This window comes from Rousettus aegyptiacus, unplaced genomic scaffold, assembly GCF_014176215.1.
Source record: "Rousettus aegyptiacus isolate mRouAeg1 unplaced genomic scaffold, mRouAeg1.p scaffold_m13_p_1, whole genome shotgun sequence".
Classification (NCBI taxonomy): Eukaryota; Metazoa; Chordata; class Mammalia; order Chiroptera; family Pteropodidae; genus Rousettus; species Rousettus aegyptiacus.
The window spans coordinates 60,362,015-60,382,211 of record NW_023416284.1 but is presented as its reverse complement, the minus strand read 5'-3'; the positions used below and the strand labels follow the sequence as shown (position 1 = coordinate 60,382,211).

Genomic DNA, 20,197 nt, shown 5'->3' with positions numbered 1-20,197 from the left:
TCTCTGCCTTCTGGTATCTTCATGAAGATATGTGGAGACATGTGGCCAAAATCTAACTCTTGCCTTTTAAGCTGACTGTCCTTCAAGGCATCTGTTGTAAGTCATTCTTGTTGTTTGTCCTAAGCCACATAACAAGCAGCACAGATCTGGGGACATGACAAACATAATTATATTGAACTTCATCTCTTTTTCTAAGACACACATTTATTAGACCCATTTAAATGGAGTTTCAAGGTCTTTGAGCTGCAAAACCAGAAAAAGAAATCATGGCAGCTGGTAGTGTCTGAGGCAATAAGAAAGCCTCAGGCCTCCTTCACTCATCCATACCTGCCCACCAAAGTTTATAAATCTTTAATACCCCTCCTTCAAAGCAACTATGCAAGGCCATGGAGGGGTAGAATTAGAATAAGGTATATATTTTCCCTCAGTTTCTATTTTTTGGCCTGCAACATAATTCTTGCATTTGTTAAAGACCTTGAGGCTCCTAGAAGAAATTTAAGTATAAAATCCATTATAATTGTATTGCTATTAGCAGTAGTGGGTTTGGCATGGAGCCTGGGCCACCCAGACTCCAGAGGCCTAAGTGACTAAATGGGAGGCTCAGTCTGACTCACATGGGTCTGATCTGTCAGCCAGGGAGGGGCTGGGAAAACTCCCCTAAAGACAAAAGGAATGTTGGGGAGCTGGGAGGGAAGGGAGTTATACAGGGGGGTGAGGACAGGCAGTAACAGTAGGTAACAAGATTCCGGGAGCTCTGGAGAGTTCAGAGTAGGCACCATCTATGAAGTGAGATCTCTGGGATAGGAGGCCCTCCTGCTCGCTTGACACCGTGCCACCCCTCTGTGCTTGAGGATGCTGGGCCCCCACAGGCAGAGGTTTTATCCCTTTGGTCTCGGGCTTTGTATCTACTGCAAAAATTCAGCTCTGCTCTCCACCCTGGGAAGGTTGGACCCACTAGTCAGAAATAGCTTTAAACCCCTCTTTGCAGAAAGGCACACAGTGAGTAAAGGGAGAGTGTGTAACGGTAAGCCACAGAGGGCAGGGAGGGGATGACAGAAGGCGGGGCAGACAACTAGGGAACACTAGACTTTGCTGGGTCCCCCCCCCCCCACCGGATTTGGCCAAGTCTGCCCCCTGCAGCGCCTGGGAGATGGCACAAACTGCTGAGCATCTCCCATGTCCCAGGGCAGCCATGTTGGCTGTTGTACGAAGGCAAGGCTTACACCTGCAGCCCCTGCCAGACCAAAGAGCCCGGGGAGAGTTCGTAAGACACCCTGGCTGGGCATGAGGAACCAAGGACTGGAACTTGGCCTATAGTCACCCCTGGGTATATTGAATAGTAAATTCAAGGTACCTACAGTGATTTTCCAAACAACAAATCAAGAATCTGGTTACCCTTTAGACGGTAACAACAACAACAAACTGCCTTTTATAGACCTGGGGATGAAGTACGAAATACAAAATAGAGCAGGAGGAAGCATTATTTAAAAAATGACCTAAGATCATGCCCCTCTCAATTTCCAGTTACGATGCTTCACATTGGAGGCCCCTACTGAGTTGCAGCCACAGCTGTAGCCCATATGGATGAATGCCACGGCTCCAGGGTCTCACTTCTGTTGCCAAGCTCTGTGGGGCTGAATGAAAGAGGCTGAAATAGACATGTGGCAAGACTTTCAAAACAAAGCCTCTCCCCTGCCTGTCACAGCTGTCAGAGCCCATATCGCACAATGATTAGCAGCTGGAAATTTGCAGTCCGACGTGGATTTGAATCCTGCCTCTGCCATTTCCTCGCTGTGTGAATATGGGAAAGTGGGTCTCTGTGAGCCTAATTATCCTCATCTGTAAAATGGGGATAATAGTAACTTCCTCGGAGGGTTAAGAGTACTTAGTACAGTGCCAGCATACAAGAAGTGCTCTATACATGGACAACAGTTTGCCTCTTTCAAAATCAATGCATTGTGGAGAATGCATTGCACCCGAAGGCTCAGGATGCTTTTTTGCTGATTTCCAGTGCTTGTGTCCGGAAGGCCTTGCCATGCGGAAAGGGGCTCAGTTCTGATTTCCCTTGAAGCCCCCTGAGCTATGGACTGAACTTTGGTTTGGGCTCTTGCTTCAAGGAGGAAAAAAAAAATGCGTATGGAGTTCCTGAGAACCGGGTGGGCACTTTTAAGCCACACAGCTGGAAGAGTCCACATATGATCATATGCTATGAAACTCAACTGGGAAAATATTTGCAGTGAGGATGGCACCAGGGATTTCTAAGTAGCTGCAGGTGTCCCCCAAACCCCAACACGGAGCTCCACAGATAACTGCCAAGGCAGGGAGCAAGGAGCCCTCTTGCTATTCCAGTATCAGGAGTGACCAAGGAACACTGGGCCTGGAAATGCTCCAGGGTGAAATATGCTTACACGGGGTGGCATTTTGGACCTGTGGCGATGTTCTTGGACTTCTCTGCTTTGGGCATTCTAGGAACCATTTTGAGGCCCATCCCATGTCATCTCACCCAGGAAGCAGAAGCTCATTAGATGGGACAGAATTTGTGCCTTGCTCCAGAAGAGCACATCCAGAGACCTTATTTCTTCTTATTGACCACTCTTCTTCCTTGAAGATATTTCAGAGAGGACTTTACAAAGAATGGAAAATCTAAGACAGATAGCAGCAAGGAGCCCATCTGTAGGAAACAGATGGTATTGGAGCCAGATGGGCCTGGGTTCAAATCCTAGCTCGCATCTGTTTCGAAGCCTTAGATGGGTTCCTTAACCTAGCTGAGCTTCGGTCGTCTCATCTGCAAACTGGTGCTTCAGTCCAGTGGTTCTTGAACTTGAAACTGAGACAGAACCCTCTGGAGGGCTTGGTTAGCACACAGATTGCTGGCCCTACTCAGGAGATCTGAGGCCTAAGAATTTGCCCCAGGTGAATTAGCCCCAGGAAATTCTGACAAGTTCCCAGGTGATGCCGATGTTACAGGTCCAGAGTTGGGGCTACACTTGCAGAACCACTGCAGCTGTTCATCTGTGTGAGAGCCCTTGTTCACCTGGAGAGACAGGAACACAGCTGGAAGGGCATCAGAGTGTGGTGGACTAGGGTCACGCGGGCTAGCTTCGCCCGTCTTCCTCTTACTAGCTGTGTCAGTTTCCTCAGCTGTAAAATGAAGATCCTGACATCCACCTTCCAAGTGAGAATCTACTGAGACGACGGGTGCGAAAGCGCCTGGTAATGTAGGAGTGAACGTGAGGGTTACTCTAAGGGGTTACAGTTCACAGCGCATGGAGAGGACTGTGGGACAGTGCCTAGCACATAATGGAGCTCAATAAATATTAATTAAATGGGGATCAAACCAATAACTAAAAAAATAGCCACTGACTCCATGCCGGAGATTTTGGTTTCTGTCATACATTAAAACAAAAAATGGTAATAAAGTTACAATACATGAAATTTATATTCCAGTTGTGGATGGCAGGGACCTCCTTCTTGGCTTCTGATCCAATTCATTATTCAAATCCTTTCACTATAGAGTGCTCCACTGCTTATCGTGGAACCAACTGTGGATCTTGATAAGAGGAAAAGGCTGGGCTCTGTTTCCACTTTGCTCTTGGCAGTCTTTAAGCCTCCAGTATAACTTTCTTACAAAATGAATAGTGTTGGCTCCCAGAGAGACCAATCTAATCTCATCTTGTCCACTCAGAAGATCTGTATCAAACATTACAGACTGTCTGACGGCAGGAAGGGGCATCTAATTCCATCTGGATTTGGATCAGTGTTTAAATGATCAAGTAAAGAGCCATTAGCCTGGTAGAAATAGAGAAGCAAAATATAACTGGCCCACTTTTTAAACCTTGTTCTTGTTTAAGCTTTTCTTTGAAGAGCCCTAATACGAAAGACAGAGAAAAACAGCATGAGTGAGAAAGAACATAAAAAGGTAGTTTAGAGAACCTCCTTTAAAAACACATATGAATGAATCAACATCCTTCATTTTCACTGTTTATGGGCATGACAGTCTGATCAGATAACCATGCTATGCCAAGAGACCTATTTACCGATCCTTTGGAGAATATAAATTAAAAGGAAGAAAAAGTCTCTGGTCACTCACTCTTGGCCACATAAATGTCACTTATTTCCAGTCAGCCATTTTTGGAAAGGTGACTCCCACCTCCGTGAATGACTCAGTGAGCTCTGTTACCAAGAAAAGGTATACTTTAGCAAATTTGAAGAGATGCTTAAAATGTCCATTCTAACACATAAGACTGAAAACTTTCTACATTGTATTTTACATCTCAACCTGGCCATGTTATTATGGGGGCACCCAGAACTGGAAACATAGATACAAATTAAATGTTATTGCCACAAACACTTTAATAAATCTCTAGGGATGCTACATGAACCAACTGATTTATGTCAAATTGGTTCACATTTGTGAAAAAAAAAAAAGTTTGGAAGCCAGATCACATGGGACTGTAGGTCTACCCTTTGCAAGATTTTAACCCTCAATTAGATGAAGGTTAAATTTGGTACTTTCGAAGGGCACAATCTTTTTTAAAAAATCACAATTAGGTATTTAATGGTCAGAGCTTCTTTGATGTCAAGTTTCTACCAAGAGATTGAATGACTTCAATTGGAAAGGAGAGGAAGGAGAAGGAAGAACTGTGGTTCTAGAATCCCAGGATAATCACTCTTGATCTGACTCCCAGCCTCTTTGAGGAAGATTGCTAGGATTGCTGTCTAGTGCATTGTTCAGGGAGAGGAATTTCTTAATAGTCTTACAGTTCAAAATACTTGTCATTATCTCACCTGTTTAATTATAAGTGGGGGTGGGGTAGGAGTGGAGAAGGTATTTAGCAACAAAACCTGGACAGAGGGCCAGTCACTATACTTAAGAGCTCATCCTGTTCTTTTTCCAGTATGACTGACAGCTTTAGAAATTTTGTTGTCTAAACCTTTGACTCAAACTCTAAAATGAAAAATGATCCAACTATGTTTGCTCTATTTCTCTATAAACCCTCTCAGTGCTAATAATATGAAACATTTGTAGGCATGACTTTAATTTCGAAGCTTCAGCTTTAGGGAAGTCACAGAGATATGGTAGAGGCTAAAGTGATTGGCATGTTTCGCTAGATGTTTTTGTCATCAAACCCACAGGGTGGTATCCAAGTTTCTGGGAAGTTCTTCGCCAAACCCTAACCCAGGTCATAAAATCTGAGAAACATTTGATAGTGAGACAGTGAATTCTGTGTTTGCGATCCTAGGTTCTCTGGGCAAACACTAGCCTGTTTTATAAACATTCACCTGGAAAATAACCATCATTGCATAATTGGGGCAAAGGCAAGGAATGTTGAACATTTCTACAGAAGCTGTGTTTTGCAAGCGCAAATTATTGCCTCCACTGCTCATTTACTGATCACATCTCATGTCATTAAATGTTGGGGTTTATGGCTCTGAGATCCATCTGTTTCTCCCCAACCTCCTCCTTACTTCCTTTGAGAATCGCAGTAGACTCTTCTTCAGAGGTTTTCATGTCCTCAGTGTCCAGCCTGAGTTCATTCTCTCTGCTGCTGCAATTGTCTTTCAAAAACTTAAATGTGACTTATTTCATCCTCTACTTACAACCCTCATCACCCACACATTAAAACACAAACTACTTAGCTTAAGATTCAAGACTGAAAATTCTACTTGGAGGAAACAGCAGAAATAGACAATATGCCCCAGGAAGGACAGTTTCCTCTGCTCTAATGAAGGAACAAATCCATGAATGTTTAATTTAAACTTACTTTTGTGCTTTGGGCCCACTTGCAGAATATTGGTTCTACATTGGGACTAGGTGTATTGCTTTATTTTTATTTCTTATTGTTTAAATGACTTTGAAATTGAAATAGAATTAAACATTACGTCTGAATGTCAAAATACCTCTCATAGTAAAACCTTATCATTTTAACCTCTGAACCCAATTAGGTGTCTAGGGAAGTGGAAGAGCAGGTTCGTTTGTCATGAAATTAAACCTACCATGTAGATGAATAAAGTTTACATTTTCGAGCAAACTGATGGGTCCTAGGTGTCTAGAACCTGATTACTAGGCCTTGTTGGTGCTTCTGCTAATTTGAGGTTAAAACTAAATGAGAAAGCTGTTAAGTGTGTTAAATTAAAAGGTCCATGGGTGGTGGTCGTGGTTATGAATCCTTAATACAAAAACAACAACAAAGAGGCAGTTTATAAGCAAGTTAAATGATCTTTTTAACAATGCTTTATATTCTTTACCTCCTCTCTTCTCAACCAAGAGGCCAGGCTTGTTGCTCATCTTTCATATTCCTCATGCCTGGCACATGCTAATGGATGATTGAGGGACTGTACACTTCTGTATAGTACATGCAGATGGTGATTCTTCATCTTTTTCTTTCATATTTATCACAGAGGGTAATGTTAGCACTTCTTTAGTGCTTATTAAGTAATAGGCACTAAGTACTAAGCTTACATATATCTCATATAACCTTCAAACTAACTATTGATATTTAGTGTTATTCCCATTTTATAGATGAGGAAACTCCAGAGCCCAAATTCTAGCATACAAACTGCCTCTTTTTTTATGGCCAGTCATAAATTTCTCTATACTTTATAATTGCATGTTTTCAAAGTGACTTTCAGTTGTTAAGCTATAAGAATCTCCAGAAACAATATGTGTATGGCAAAGGTTGTATGAAAAAGGAGGCAAGTACCGGGTCATATGGGAATACAAGATATTAAATGAAGTCCGAGGCCTCAATTTTCCAGGTAAAAAATAAGGATATCAAGTTTTCCCAAAAAAGGGGATGGTGATTTCACCAAGCTGGTCATCTGGTACTGAATACGCACAGGGCCAAAGGTGGAAAGAAAGAAATAACAACTACAGAACTGTTAGGGAGTATTTTTTCATGAATCTCCACAGTCATTATTTTTGAATCAAAAATTAAACTATTCAAGGGACTTTACTTTCTCATAGAATAAAGTAGATGAAAGGTAAAATTTAAAAAATCCCTCTTACATTTTTCCTGTTGTTCCTTCTCATAGAAGTGCTAAATATATTATCTGGAAGTCCATTATACCTTAAATAGCTCCTTGAAATAGTTTGTAAAACTTCCTTATCTGTGTAGTCTCATACTATTAGAAGAACTATAGCAAACCACAAAGAGAACAGTGACTTTATAATTTTTTTTCCTTGTTTGCTCAACTGGTTAGTCCTGAAGTAGAATGGGGGAAAACGTGCATTTTGAAGTCAATTGTATTGGTGATGCAGTTATTACTGTTTTGTTGCAAGGTGCCACACCTGAGCTCTGCAGTAACGAAAGTGAGACAGGGTGTAATGAAGACAAGGCAAAGTAACAAGTGAGTGGCATGGTGTATGGAACTTGCATTTTTGCATTGCCACTCCTGGAAAAAAACTCAGAAAATTCAATTGTGGCTTTAAAAAATAGCTCGTGATAAGAGTATAGTGAAAATATGCAGGTTTAGGCAACAATCATTACACACTGTTTATTTTTCAGAGAATCCTAAGAACCTGTAATTCTAACATCATCAACTAACATAACTCTAAGGCAAATGTCCTCTTTTCTTATTAAGTATGGGTAGTTTCCTTTCTGGAAAAAAAAATGCAAATCATTTTACTCTAGGTATCTTGAGTTTTATGCATATACTACTTGGCAGTTTACACTGTTCAAATTATAGCCACTTCTGGAATAAGTAAGTCCAGTCTCCTTTAGAACAATCAGCACTATCCCTCCCCACCCTTTTTCTCATAGGAAATTTGTACACAAAAACAATAGTAGGTATCAGGACACAGAATATCTAAATTATAGGCAAATACGGAAGGAAGCATTAAGATATCAGTTTGTCAGTAAAAAGTAAAAGCCAGTGGCATTCAAAAATAGTTCTAAAAATAACCTCTGTAAAGCAACAAAACTAGTATCCACAGGGCTGGAAGAGCAGGCAGCCTCCTAACGATATCCCAGCACAGCATACAAAAACTTACTGGTTGTTAGTCTGTCTGGGCCAGCAATTTGCATCTATCAGGCCCACCTTTTATAACAGTTCTGTTCTCTCCGTTTACTAAAGTCACAATGCTAAATGAGGTCTATTTGACTCTCAAATTCATGTTCTCTGTTCTATGTCTGTGGGCACACGACCAAATTATGTTTACAAAATTTATCATTAAACTAGTATTTTACTCAACCCAATATCATATAAAAAAGAATCAATTACTTGCTCAAACAATGAGCCAGTGGCTGGGAACTGGAAATCTATGTAACTGAGAGTTTCTTAAGGGTGAAAAAAGATAAGTAGAAATATGTATTCTCAAAGAAGCATTATGGACATGTCTAAACTATGCAATAAATATTAATCAATCAGATTAACTTTTTCCTTTCAAATTTTTTTTTTATTTTAAGTTGTTAGCCCTTATTTCTTTTTTCTTCTAATTAAGTATATATCTTAAGTATACCTTGTAAATTGTAAATTTTCTATCTGAAACTTCAATACCAATGATGAAGTACAAAGCAAAAAGCACAGGCATGTCAGTCTGGATAAAATACTGTCACAAATAAGCCAGAAAATCATTAAAGACCAGTGATAATTTATACCTTTCTGGCAGCAATGATATCTAGAGTTAAGTTGATGACACTGAACGCTGAGTCCTCTTGGAAAATGTCCAGCACCATTAAGGTCACAGAGGAAAATATTAAAACAGGACACCAAAACATTTTTCCCCTTCCCACTGAGTGTTTATTTTATAGCTTTTGCATCAGGTAATCAACTGAAACACTTCAACAACACAAAGCTGGCAGAATGTTAAGGAAAAGGAGTGATTATCTCTCCAACAGATGTGACAAAATGGTTTCAGGTTGGAAACAGTACTGCATAAATGAATCAACTGAATGGGGGAGGGAAGAGAGAAGGGAGAGAAAGCAGAGACAGAGCAAGGAGTGAGCATCTTCCAACATGGACTGTGAAGGGGGGAAAGGCACTGTTCAACTGTCTGTGTATTTATAAAATCGAAATCAAAATATACAATCCATGTTTCGACACTGCTTTAGAGATGCTCACACACCTGACTCTCACCAGGAAGCTACGGACGCTGTCTGAAAGACCAGGTAGACAGCACCAGTGTGTCTGAACCATAGGCTTACCAGTACTGTGTTTTAAGAGATCATCACCATCAGAGTCCTTTTACAAATAGCACTGCAAAGGTCACAAAGCTGCATGAACTTAAGTTATAGGCTAAATTGGACTAACTGATTACCCATTCCAATCTCTAAAACTCTCACTCCAGGAAATCAGAAAGTAAGCTCCACCGCACAGGAGCTGAATTGGCAGTGCATCTGACACAGGGTCGCCTTTCCCTTCAAAAGGCTGCCTCACCCGCAATTTAGCTGGCATCAGAAGGCAACTTTGCACAGGGTAAACGGATGCAAAAATTTAACAGCAATCGCCCTGCTTCCTCTCAAAGTAAATATCACTAATTTATAAAGAGGCAAGTTTCAAATCCTAAATTAGAAGCACCTGGGTCTCTTAAAGACCACTTCATAAAAGGTTACAGTACCGGGTGCTTCTCATAATAAAAGATTCCAAGACCATAGGTGTGCAGATAGATGGTTTACACAGATGTTCTCTGTGTAGAATTTGAATATAAATTAAAATACCAGCTATGCATTTGGGAACCAGCCTTTAGTTAAATTCTCTAGTGCTTTTAGAATTTTTATTTCATTTTATTAGAAAAAGAGAGAATCATTGTCTACAAACTATTTTCTTTCTAACTATGCAAATACAATGAGCAAATCATCTGTAATATCAAAATACTGTTTGTAAATCACTGATGGCACTAACAATTTTAGGAATTATCAATAGGACATATATTTAGAGCATCAGTAGATTTCAAATTGTAGCCATTAACTGAATTTTAAGAATAGAAAATAAAATTTAAAGTTTAAAAGTCAGTAAATTCAGGTTCTCTGATTTTAAATAGTTTAAACCCAATCATCAGGAATTCGGAAGCACCTAATATGTTTGAAGTTGCACAAATGTGTATGAATGATAGAAAAGTAATCCCCATGCAATATCTTAAGTGTTGCTATCAGATATACTTAAGTGATACTTTACAGATTAAAGCTGGGTAAAATCAAAATATATCCTTCCCATTACATTTCAAAACAATCACAATAATTTATCAACAGTTGCCATTTCACAGCAATTAGAAAACAGGAGTTGATACAAGTTGAACAAAAAGGTACTTTTTCCCCTTTCAGGAAATAAACATATATAGATATATAGAGATATATATACACACACACAACATTATCTTTTAAAATTCAAAGTGGTTAATTTGCTTTTGTATTATAAAAAAAAAAAAATTCCCTATGATCAAAATGCTGAACAAAGAAAACCACATTTGCCACTTTAAAAAAATACATTATTGTCTCAGTGGTTCTATATATTTGATTATAAAGTTAGGTATTATAAGGATTCTGCGCTCGTCAAGACTCTCAGGACATATTGGACCAGAGGGAATTAAATCTAACCCTTTTTACAGTCTCCAGGAAGGATACTCCTAACTGACCCTAAAAGATAATAGAACACCCCTATTCTGAACAGTTAAACTGGAAAAGAAAACATGTCCACCTGGAAGCAATCTAAGTCATAAAACTTTATGCCTGAATCAAGAAGCTATTCTTTGGATATAAATTAGGAGCTTTTGTTAAGTATATAAACTCTCTTAGGTCACTAGAGTACATATTCAAAAATGATTTCTCCATAAATAATGATCTCTCTATTACAGAAGCCAGTGAACTACAATCCTTGGTCCATATCTGGCGTGCCATCTGTTTTTGTAATAAAGTTACACTGGAATATAGCCATGCTAATTCATTTATGTATTGTCTATGGGTGCTTTTGTGCTAAAATGGTAGAGTTGAGCAATTGTGACAAGAGACCATATGATCCGCAAAGCCCAAAATACTCTATTTTTACAGAAAAAGTTTACTGATCCCCTGATCTAGTGCACTATGTGCTACTCTAGTTACATAGAAGAGTTAATGTACCTCAAGAAGATTTCAGCATGTTCTCCAAGAATAACCTGCATACTGGGGTTTCTTAGCAGATAGATGTCAAACACCCCACCTTGAAACAGTGCTTTACTTTGGGGCAGGAAAATAAGTTGTATATATTTTCAACAAATATCTGTAAAAGTTAGTAAATATACAAAAAAGAAATCCGAATAAGAGAAGTATGCTGTTGATATTCTCTTAATATTCTATTATTAAGAGGAAAGGGTGCTGAAATGATTCCTCTCAACTTCCTTTAGCCTTTCTTTAAATTTGTTAATAAACGTTTTCTGATAAGTAGTGCTCCTTCCTCGCCTCCTATACAATTAATGACCTTTATAGTCACCTGCCTAAAATACTTACAGTTTGGTGAGGCCTTGTTTGGGAATATTTATTTCAACTATATATATTAAAGATTATTCTTTTAGAAAATGTTTCTAAAGTCTTTTTTACTCCAAGAAGGAGAAGGTAAAGAATGCACAGGGTGATTAAACTCTGCAAAATATACCTTAAAAACCAGAAGTATAAAATAGCTACCATTTCTGACTGGTAAGGTGAAATAAAAACAGAAAAATCTTCCAAATTTGAAGAGCAAATTTTCCCCAGCCCTGAGTCAGCTAACGAAGTCTCTTTCAAACAGGGAACCTCCTGAAATCAAGCAGCTGCTCATGAATCGCTAAGAATTCACAGGTGTTTCATATTTCAATAGTTGAAACAGGGAAGATGAAACACTGAGAATATCATTATCAAACACAAATTTATATCAAGATTAACTTTTTTCCAACCAGCTTATAAGTGGACTTTCCCTTTTTTTTGTTAAAAAATGAATGGTACGAAACTATATGTTAAAGATGTTTCCATAATACCTTACATTTATATAGCGCTTTACAGTTTTCAAAGTGCTTTCACATGCCATCTCATTTAATCCTCACAATACCCCCTGTGAGGTAGGTACAGCAGGTATTATTACCCTCATTTCAAGATGAGGAAATTGAGGCAGAGAGGTTAAGTGACTTGCCCAAGGTCACACAGCTGATAAGTGGCAGAGCCAGGACCAGAAATCAAGTTTTTTGATTCCTTGTCCAGTACTCTTTCCACTATAACTACTGCCCCCAATTATGAATAATGTACTGTATATCAAAATTGAAAGGTCATTAAAGTTCATTACAGTGATAAAGTTAAATGAGAAATACAAGAACAGTAGGTCTGATGGTTTTACTTGACATAATAAAATTGGTGCAAAACCACTTTTGTCTAATTACTTATAACTGTTTGGTCCAAATACATAAAATATGCAATATTTACAGCATTTTCCTTTTTTTGTAAATGCAATGCTTTAAAACACATTATAAAGCACCTTAGTAAAAATAGTCTACAAGTAAAAGTACAGAAGAAGTAGGAAAATCCTACCCATACCACAGCTCACTAATGGAGTTATAATATGGAGTCACCGATATCTCAGTTTACAGCTTTACAAATAACCCATGGAGAAACAAATACTAAATTTATCTTTTTTTTTTTTGATATTAACGTGTGGAAGCCTTAACTAAAACTTCAGGCAATGTCAACATTCTTTGAAGTATCTCCCCAATCTGGGGTGACAGGAATGAGAAATACTGCTTTGACTCTTTTTACAGTATTAGTAATAGTTTAAATTGGTTTTTTAACACTAATGATAATTATTTTTAAGGAAAATTAACATGACCTACATATATATGGGGATTCCAACTATAGCAGAGACATTTCCTAGCAAACATGATCAAACATTCCAACAAATTTCATGAGACGTGATTCACAAAAACAAAGCACATACTGCCAAACAGTTAATAACACTATTCAGTAGAGGTGTTGAATCCAAACCTCCAGGTAAAGGTGGAAGTAGCAAATGGATTCATCTTCATTCACGATTAGTTGAAAAAATGCTCTGTCAAAAACGTAGTATCTGAACTTCTTCTAAAATTGTAATTAGCCTTTTGATTAGAACTGCTTTGTGTTTATTTTAGGTGCTGTGTAGGTTTTTTCCAGGCAGGAGGTTATAATCCCCACCAAAATGTAACCAGAAAAAAAAAAAAAAAAGAAGGCTGAAACGTAAACTTCTTAGCTCACTGATATACCAGCCAGTATCTACTTGATGTTACTGTCCGTTTCCTAACTCGGCTCAGTACGAATTGTCTTATACACCTATCAGCAATCCAAGTTGTGGAGTCGAGAACTAAGGTGAAGACAGGGTAAAAGTTTTAGTTCAAAAATCTAATAGTCACAACACCTTGTACTCAGTTCGATTTAGGGTAAATCTTCTCATAAAAAAAGTTTTGTGCGAGGATGTAGAGGTCTCCGTCTTTTTCTCGTACGGCATGCGCTCTGATGAATTGGAACTGCTCTAGTGCAAATTCATAGAACTCATTCTCCATTTTCCAAATGTCAGACTGCTGTAATTTTGCAATGGTTTGCTTAGTGGGGAGTTTCTTCTCTGTGGTTTTCCTAAGATGAGATTTCTTTCCTACTTACAAAGGGGAAAAAAAAGGTAAATAATTTTGAGAACAGACACAAGATCAATGCTTCTTTATTTGAAGAGATGGTTTAAGTTAATATGGCATGTTGAACAACAGGTAACACAATTGCTTTGTATTACTACCACTCAGGCAAAAACAGTGCCCTAATCATACTGAAACTGTGATTTACTTCTTTATAATGTGAATCCTTAACCTGTTAAATGAGATGTCCAATAGTAAAAGTAAGGATTGCCACTCAGTGAAGTGTAGGTTGTCATAATACACACTGTATTCTCAACTGGTTGGTGCTGTGACTAGTTCATTTTAAAAAATATGATAAAATATCTATTTTCAAACTTAAATACTAATTTCTCATTACCTACACTTCATATAATTATGTGTTAGCAGTTATTTAGGGCATATGCATGACCTAGAAAGAGTTCCTATGGCTGAATATTATCAGAGAATAGCAAAACAAAAACAAAAACGAAATCAAAAAACATAATAAAAAACCTTAAATTATATTGGACCAGCACAGTCACTTTCAGGAGTACTCTCACAGACATAGCACATGATCATTACAAAAGGGGCCGAGTCTTACCGCCACCTCTACAGGTCTAAGGCCAGGAATCATGGTCATAATGTTTGGTATCTGGGATTATTAAATATTGCACATTTCTAAGACTGGTTCTGTAGTTTGTATCTTTCTACTATTCCTACAACGCCTTCTAATTATCATCTAATGCATGTTTATTCATTCGAAAAATATTTAATGAACATCATCTGTGTGCCAGGAATTGTTTTGTATCGAAAATGGTAGGGAAAAACAGACAACGTATTTGCCTCTCTGGAGTTATTTCTTGCACTTTACTCAAGAAACTTCAAATCACACAAGTTGCAGTCAAACAAAGAAAGTTAAGGACAGTTTTAAAAAGAAACCCATCATTTATATACCTGTACGGTAGAGTTCTGTAGCACCCCTGAAGAACCGGGGCAAAGCTGCCTCCAATAACATGATAAAATCTTCAAGCTCTTCAGTAACTCCCACAAGGAAGTATTCATTAATTAGATTATACTTGGCTTGATCCATAGCCCACCTGCTTCCCACATTCCTAAAACCAAGAAAAGGAGTTAAGAACCTGGTTGTACAATCTGCTAAATATTTTTGATGGCTTTGCAATTGTATAATATAGAGAAGATAGATAAACACACGTCCAGCCAAAGCCTTAGTGCCCTTTTGCTAATGTCTTTTGGAGGCCCACCTGTTTTTCATTTCCTTTGCCTCCATCCCCAATTTCTGCGCAACTACGCAGTGCTAATTCAGACTTTACAGGTGATGCTTAATATTAACAAAGTTTAGTTTGAGGGCAGTTAATAAGTGTGTACAGATAACATACGTTTCTCTTATCTGATTTAGTATGAGTGCACTTAATTTTTTTTAACTACTTTAAACTTTATTCATTCAATTTAAGAGCTCTCTGAAAAGGTCTAAGCAATTTGTGTTTAGTGCTTATCTCAATTTGTCAGCTTAGGTTTTTCTGTCATTTCTGAGGAACAGAAGTCAGATAAGAAATGGCTCTGCCAGGAATCTTTTATTTTTTTACATTGTTAGCTAATGGCTGTTAATAGAGATTTGATTCTAAATAAACTATCCTTTTCAGTTCTTTTTAGCACTGACATTCTCTAATCCTAATTCTAGTTTTGCCTTTAAGCAGTGTGATATTGAGCTGGTGACTACCTTTTCCGGATTTCTCAGTCATTAAAAAGCTGTGGTGAGGGGCACAGAAGAGTAAATTAGTTTATTTCTAAGGTCCCTCCCAGGTCTATGAATCTATAAACATATTAAAGAAGTTCAATTGCCCTATAGGGCCATACTCTTTATTGTTCTAAGGGGGAAGTTGACAAACTTTTCTACAAAGGGCAAGAGCATAAATATCTTAGGTTTTGCAGGTCATATGGTCTTGGTCACAATTACTCAACTCTGTTTTTGCAGCATGAAAATGGCCATAGACAATAAGTAAACAAATAGATGTGGCTGGGTTCCAATAAAACTTTATTTATAAAAACAGGTGATAGTGACAGGCCAAATTTGGTTCCCAGGTTATAATTTGTGAATCCCTAATTCTAAAGAAATTAAAAATTGAGAAGACATTCTTCCTATGCTATTATTATGCTTTGATGTAATCTACTGAATAGGACCTTAAAGTTCACAGTAATCAAATAATATATCTCAAAAAAATGAAGAACAAAAAGCATTCCCTGCATTTGTCATGGCTTTAAGACAACTAACTTTCAATTTATTGATGTCTTTTTCTACTTTTCCTATTAAAATTAATAACTAATGAACACATACCATTATTTTAACAACTAAAAACTCAGCACATTCTGAGAAAATAAACTCTTTATTAAAGATAAAATATCTTTGTTTTCCACCTCATGTTTCTTAGCAGACTAAACCTCAACCATTACCTTGGCTTCTCTCAAACTTAAAATCAATTTAAAAGTAAAGCCAGATGAATAAATTAGCCATTTTGCCTTTTCTTGATCTAACATGAATGGCTAAAACAGTAAGCTTAGGAGAAAATGAGGTTTATGAAATGATCCTTAACCTCTAATTAAGAGCTCTGCTAGAATACAGCAAAATGTGTATTAAAAACAAACAAAAAATTAAAAGACTAGCATCTGAGAAAACACTGCAAGGATATTACATATGAAGAATCTTTTTCATGCACATAAAGGTAACCACAAAACTAGGTATTACTTAATTACATGTTATTTTTAATCTGGTCTTTCACTAATGTCTTTATACCTAACTCCTAACTAACACTTTCACATTTATGAAATACAGATTATGGAGATAATGAAGAAGATTATCATTTCAAGCTAATGTTATCTCCCTACCAGCATTCCGAGCTGTGGCCACAGAAGAATGGGATTTGAAGCCAGAGCTTCTCTGGAGCACAGTCTGAGCCCCCTTCAGCTACACATTCATCAAAGGTCTGGAACAAAGACAAAGCAGCCCATGTCAGCCATAAACCCAAGTCTCACTTACTAAATATCTTAATGAGGTAAGTTATTCAGTGGGCAGCAGTGGGTGGGACGAGACAGTGAATTAAAGGGATAGAAAGGTTATGAACACACCTGAGATACTGAGGAGAGTGAAACATGGTTTTTTTCCACATCTTTGTTTTTATGCCAATGTTCATATGAGTTCTTTTGCTATGTAAATGGAATTCCCAAGCCCACGTGCCAGATAAAAATCTGTCCTTGAAACTAAATACTGGTTTATGTTGAATTTGTGTATTTATGTGAATTTGTGTATTCCCTTCCAAAGGAATATTAAATAAAAACAAGGCTAAAGATACTTTGTGAAATAATCCTTTGAAAAAACTATGAAGTAGGACTATAATTATGTCTTTTCTCCATTTCTCATTAAGTCAAACAAAAAATCATTGTACAAAGCAGAAATGACTTGCATGTCCTCCTCTCCAAATGCATCTGATCGAATTAATTAAAAAGGAAAGAGACTCATAGGCTACAGATCTAAAATTAATCAACTTCACTTTCTTGAGTACTGTCTGTCACAGGCATTTTAAGGGTAGGCATTATCTATCTGAAATGATATAATATTGGGATATTATACACTTAGGAGCTTTGTTTGTTTCAGTGAGACATCTACAAATACCACCTGATATTTCTGAGAAGAGGAAGTATGAAAAAGAGCACTTATCTTGAGTCAAGGCTCCAGAATATTTAGATCCAGGTTTCTTTGTTTTAGAAGCTTAGCATCTACTCTGATTCACCTACCAAATGTTTTATTAGACAATATAATAACAGAAAAATAGTTTGGATTTTCCCTTCTTTATGGTCCTTCTTATCATCTGGGAGAGGTGTTTCACTCCTAGCAAATAAAAGAAACAACCCGAAGATGGCCAGAAGCAAGAAAGATGTGGAGAAAAAAGAAAAAACAAATGAATGAAATAAAAACACTCCCGACTTCCTCTCCTACAAAATTCAGTTCACTACACCAGAGAAACAGAAAGTTATGATAAGCTTTTTCACTTAAAAACAATTTATGGTTTTTAGAAAGAGCAATTCTTTGTGAACTACTGGACACAAATGTTTTCAAAAGCGTGAAATATCAAAATATTCTTGAGAACATTTAGATTATTAGTTCAAATATTTAATTCCTAATTGAAGGGTAAAAAAACCTTAAAATTTGATGCTTGAAAGTGATATCGATTATATTTCATTCAAACCCTTTTCTGCAAATGATCTCGCTTTATAGTTTATATAGAAAACTGAAGCTAAGTATGAGCTCCCTTGATTTCCTGCTTAGATAAAAGTTTATTTGCATCTATAGCCTCCTACTGCCCTCATCTTTAAAGAAGTATTTCCTTTTCCGATCTTTGAACACCATTCTCACCTCCTTCTGAGACCCTGCTTCATCAATTTTTCTCTAGTTCCCTATATCATCACCCCTTGCTGTCTTCAGATATATTAATATGCCCAAGTATCTCTCATCTTAAAGAAATGTTTCCTGATATTTTTCTCTTTATTTCAAAGCCAAACTTCCATCCTAAGGGTAGTCTTTCCTTTCAGTCTTAACTTCATCTCTCAGTTACTCCTCAACTATTTGGATTTCACTTGAACGCCTTTCTCTGACATCCCTAATGAACTTCCTGTTGACAAATCGAAGGAACAGATTTCAATCTTCACTTCACTAATTTCTTTGCAATGGAAATTATTGTCCTATTCATTTCAAGGACTTGCCAGGTTTGTCTTCTGATTCTCTGACATCAGTCTCCTTAGCATGCTGCTCTTTCTCTGCTTATTCCTTAAATGCTGGCATTCCCCAGAGCTACATATTTATACCCCATCTTTTTCTTCTTTTCATTTGGTTCTCTTTTCATAATCTATATGCCTTCCAAGTGCAATTTCATTCAATCCCTTGTTTCATCTCCCATCTAATGTTGATGACTCCCTAATCTATGATTTAGTTCAGACCTATTTTTTAAGGTACAAGTACAATTTATAGTGGAGACTCCCATCTACTTATACATGACCTAAAATATTGTCCAATTTGAACTCTTCATCTCTTTCTTCAGCTCCATTACAACTGACACTTCCTTCTGTTTTCTCTCTTCTAGTGAAAGGAAACACCTATAGCCTGATAAGAAATCTGTGAATACAGGTTAAGGCAGACAATAGGTTGCACGGCTTTTTACTAATACGGAGAAAAATGGTCTATGATGAAAAGTTATTAAACCTTTACACAGATTTATATTGCTTTCCTGTGATTTTTTTATATATATAAAATACTTTCTAAGTAAACAATGATAAGTTCTTAAATTCCTTTGTGAGATAAAATAGTAAAATCCATGTTTCATAAACAAACTCCGGTCAGGGGATTGTGAACTGCTAAGGATGACAGAGGCCACATTTTATAAGTCAGTGGTTGGATCCGGCAGCATGAAGTGTGGATTTTTCTGACCTTATTTACTCTCCATTATAAATAAATACATATTTTAAATTAATTATAATTCCTATTGCCATCGCCACTGTAAGCTTGAGAGTTTCCCAATATTTAAAAGACTTTCTGATGAGATCAGGAGTGATATTAATGAATGTGAATTTTTGATATTGTATAATAAAATATGTCAATATTTGGAAGGTCCCTATAACTCAGTGAACTAATATGATCTAAATGACGAATGCATGATGCTAAAAAATAGTTAAAAGTCCATTTAAAGTATAAAATATATCAATGGATGTTAATGTAGCAGAGAATAAAGAGTTCATTGCTATGGTTTCAGATACTACGCTTTAATAACTTTTAGAAACTAATACTTGTCGAGTTTTAGTGTAGTATTAAATAAGAATATCCATGACTTTCTGAATAGGATATTAATATCCTCCCTTTTCCAAGTGTTTATCTGTGTAAAGTGGGAATTTCTTTTTACACTTCAACCAAAAAAATGTATTAAGCCGACTGATTCAGCAACAGATGTGAAAATCCAGTTCTTTTTATCAACCTAGATATTTTTTAAATTTGAAAAATGTACACAATGATATATATATATGCTTTACTGCTAAATTGTACACCTGAAACTTAGTGGATTTCATTAACCAATGCCACCATAATAGATAGATAGATAGATAAATTTGAAATGTAAAATTCCACTTTAAACTTTTTTTGAAAATGGTTATTTGCATAAAATATTTGTTACCATATAATGAGTTTCCTATTGTTATTTTTAAATTAATATTTTTAAAATTTCTAATTTATTGGTAAATTTACTGATATTGGTAAATATCAATATGTAGCTATAACCTACATAAACAACAGCTCTTTGGTGGTCTTCAATAATTTTTAAGAGTAAAAGGAGTTCTAAAGCTAAAGAGTTTGAGAACCACTGATTTATCTATACAGTTCTTCAATGGTGACCTTTAAATTATTTAATGTTTTCCAGGTACTGGGCAGAGATTAAAATAAATAGAATTCTAGTTATAAAATATGAAAAACAGAGTATGTGAAATCTCCCCAATGAAACACAATGAAATTATGTGTTCTAAAAGCTATCATAGGTGTACGTGCCTGAAAAGTATCTGAAATTACTGTTTGACAGTGTAACTAGAAAGCAGTTC

The 20,197-nt window shown here is 36.9% G+C and overlaps 1 protein-coding gene across 2 annotated transcripts in view; it reads right to left on the bottom strand.

Annotated features, from left to right (window-relative positions):
* Nucleotides 1–7,478: 7,478 nt before the first annotated feature.
* The window catches only part of HS2ST1 (heparan sulfate 2-O-sulfotransferase 1), a 160,927-nt gene continuing 148,208 nt past the window's right edge, over nucleotides 7,479–20,197 (bottom strand). Inside the window, exons 5-7 of one of the 2 annotated variants that reach the window (XM_016148516.2) lie at nucleotides 16,451–16,548; nucleotides 14,504–14,661; nucleotides 7,479–13,560 (exon numbers count right to left, since the gene is read on the bottom strand). In XM_016148516.2, coding sequence (XP_016004002.1) covers nucleotides 13,331–13,560; nucleotides 14,504–14,661; nucleotides 16,451–16,548 — 486 coding nt within the window. In that variant the 3' untranslated portion in view covers nucleotides 7,479–13,330. The remainder of the gene's footprint in view (nucleotides 13,561–14,503; nucleotides 14,662–16,450; nucleotides 16,549–20,197) is intronic. The other variant, XM_016148517.2, reaches the window with a different exon arrangement.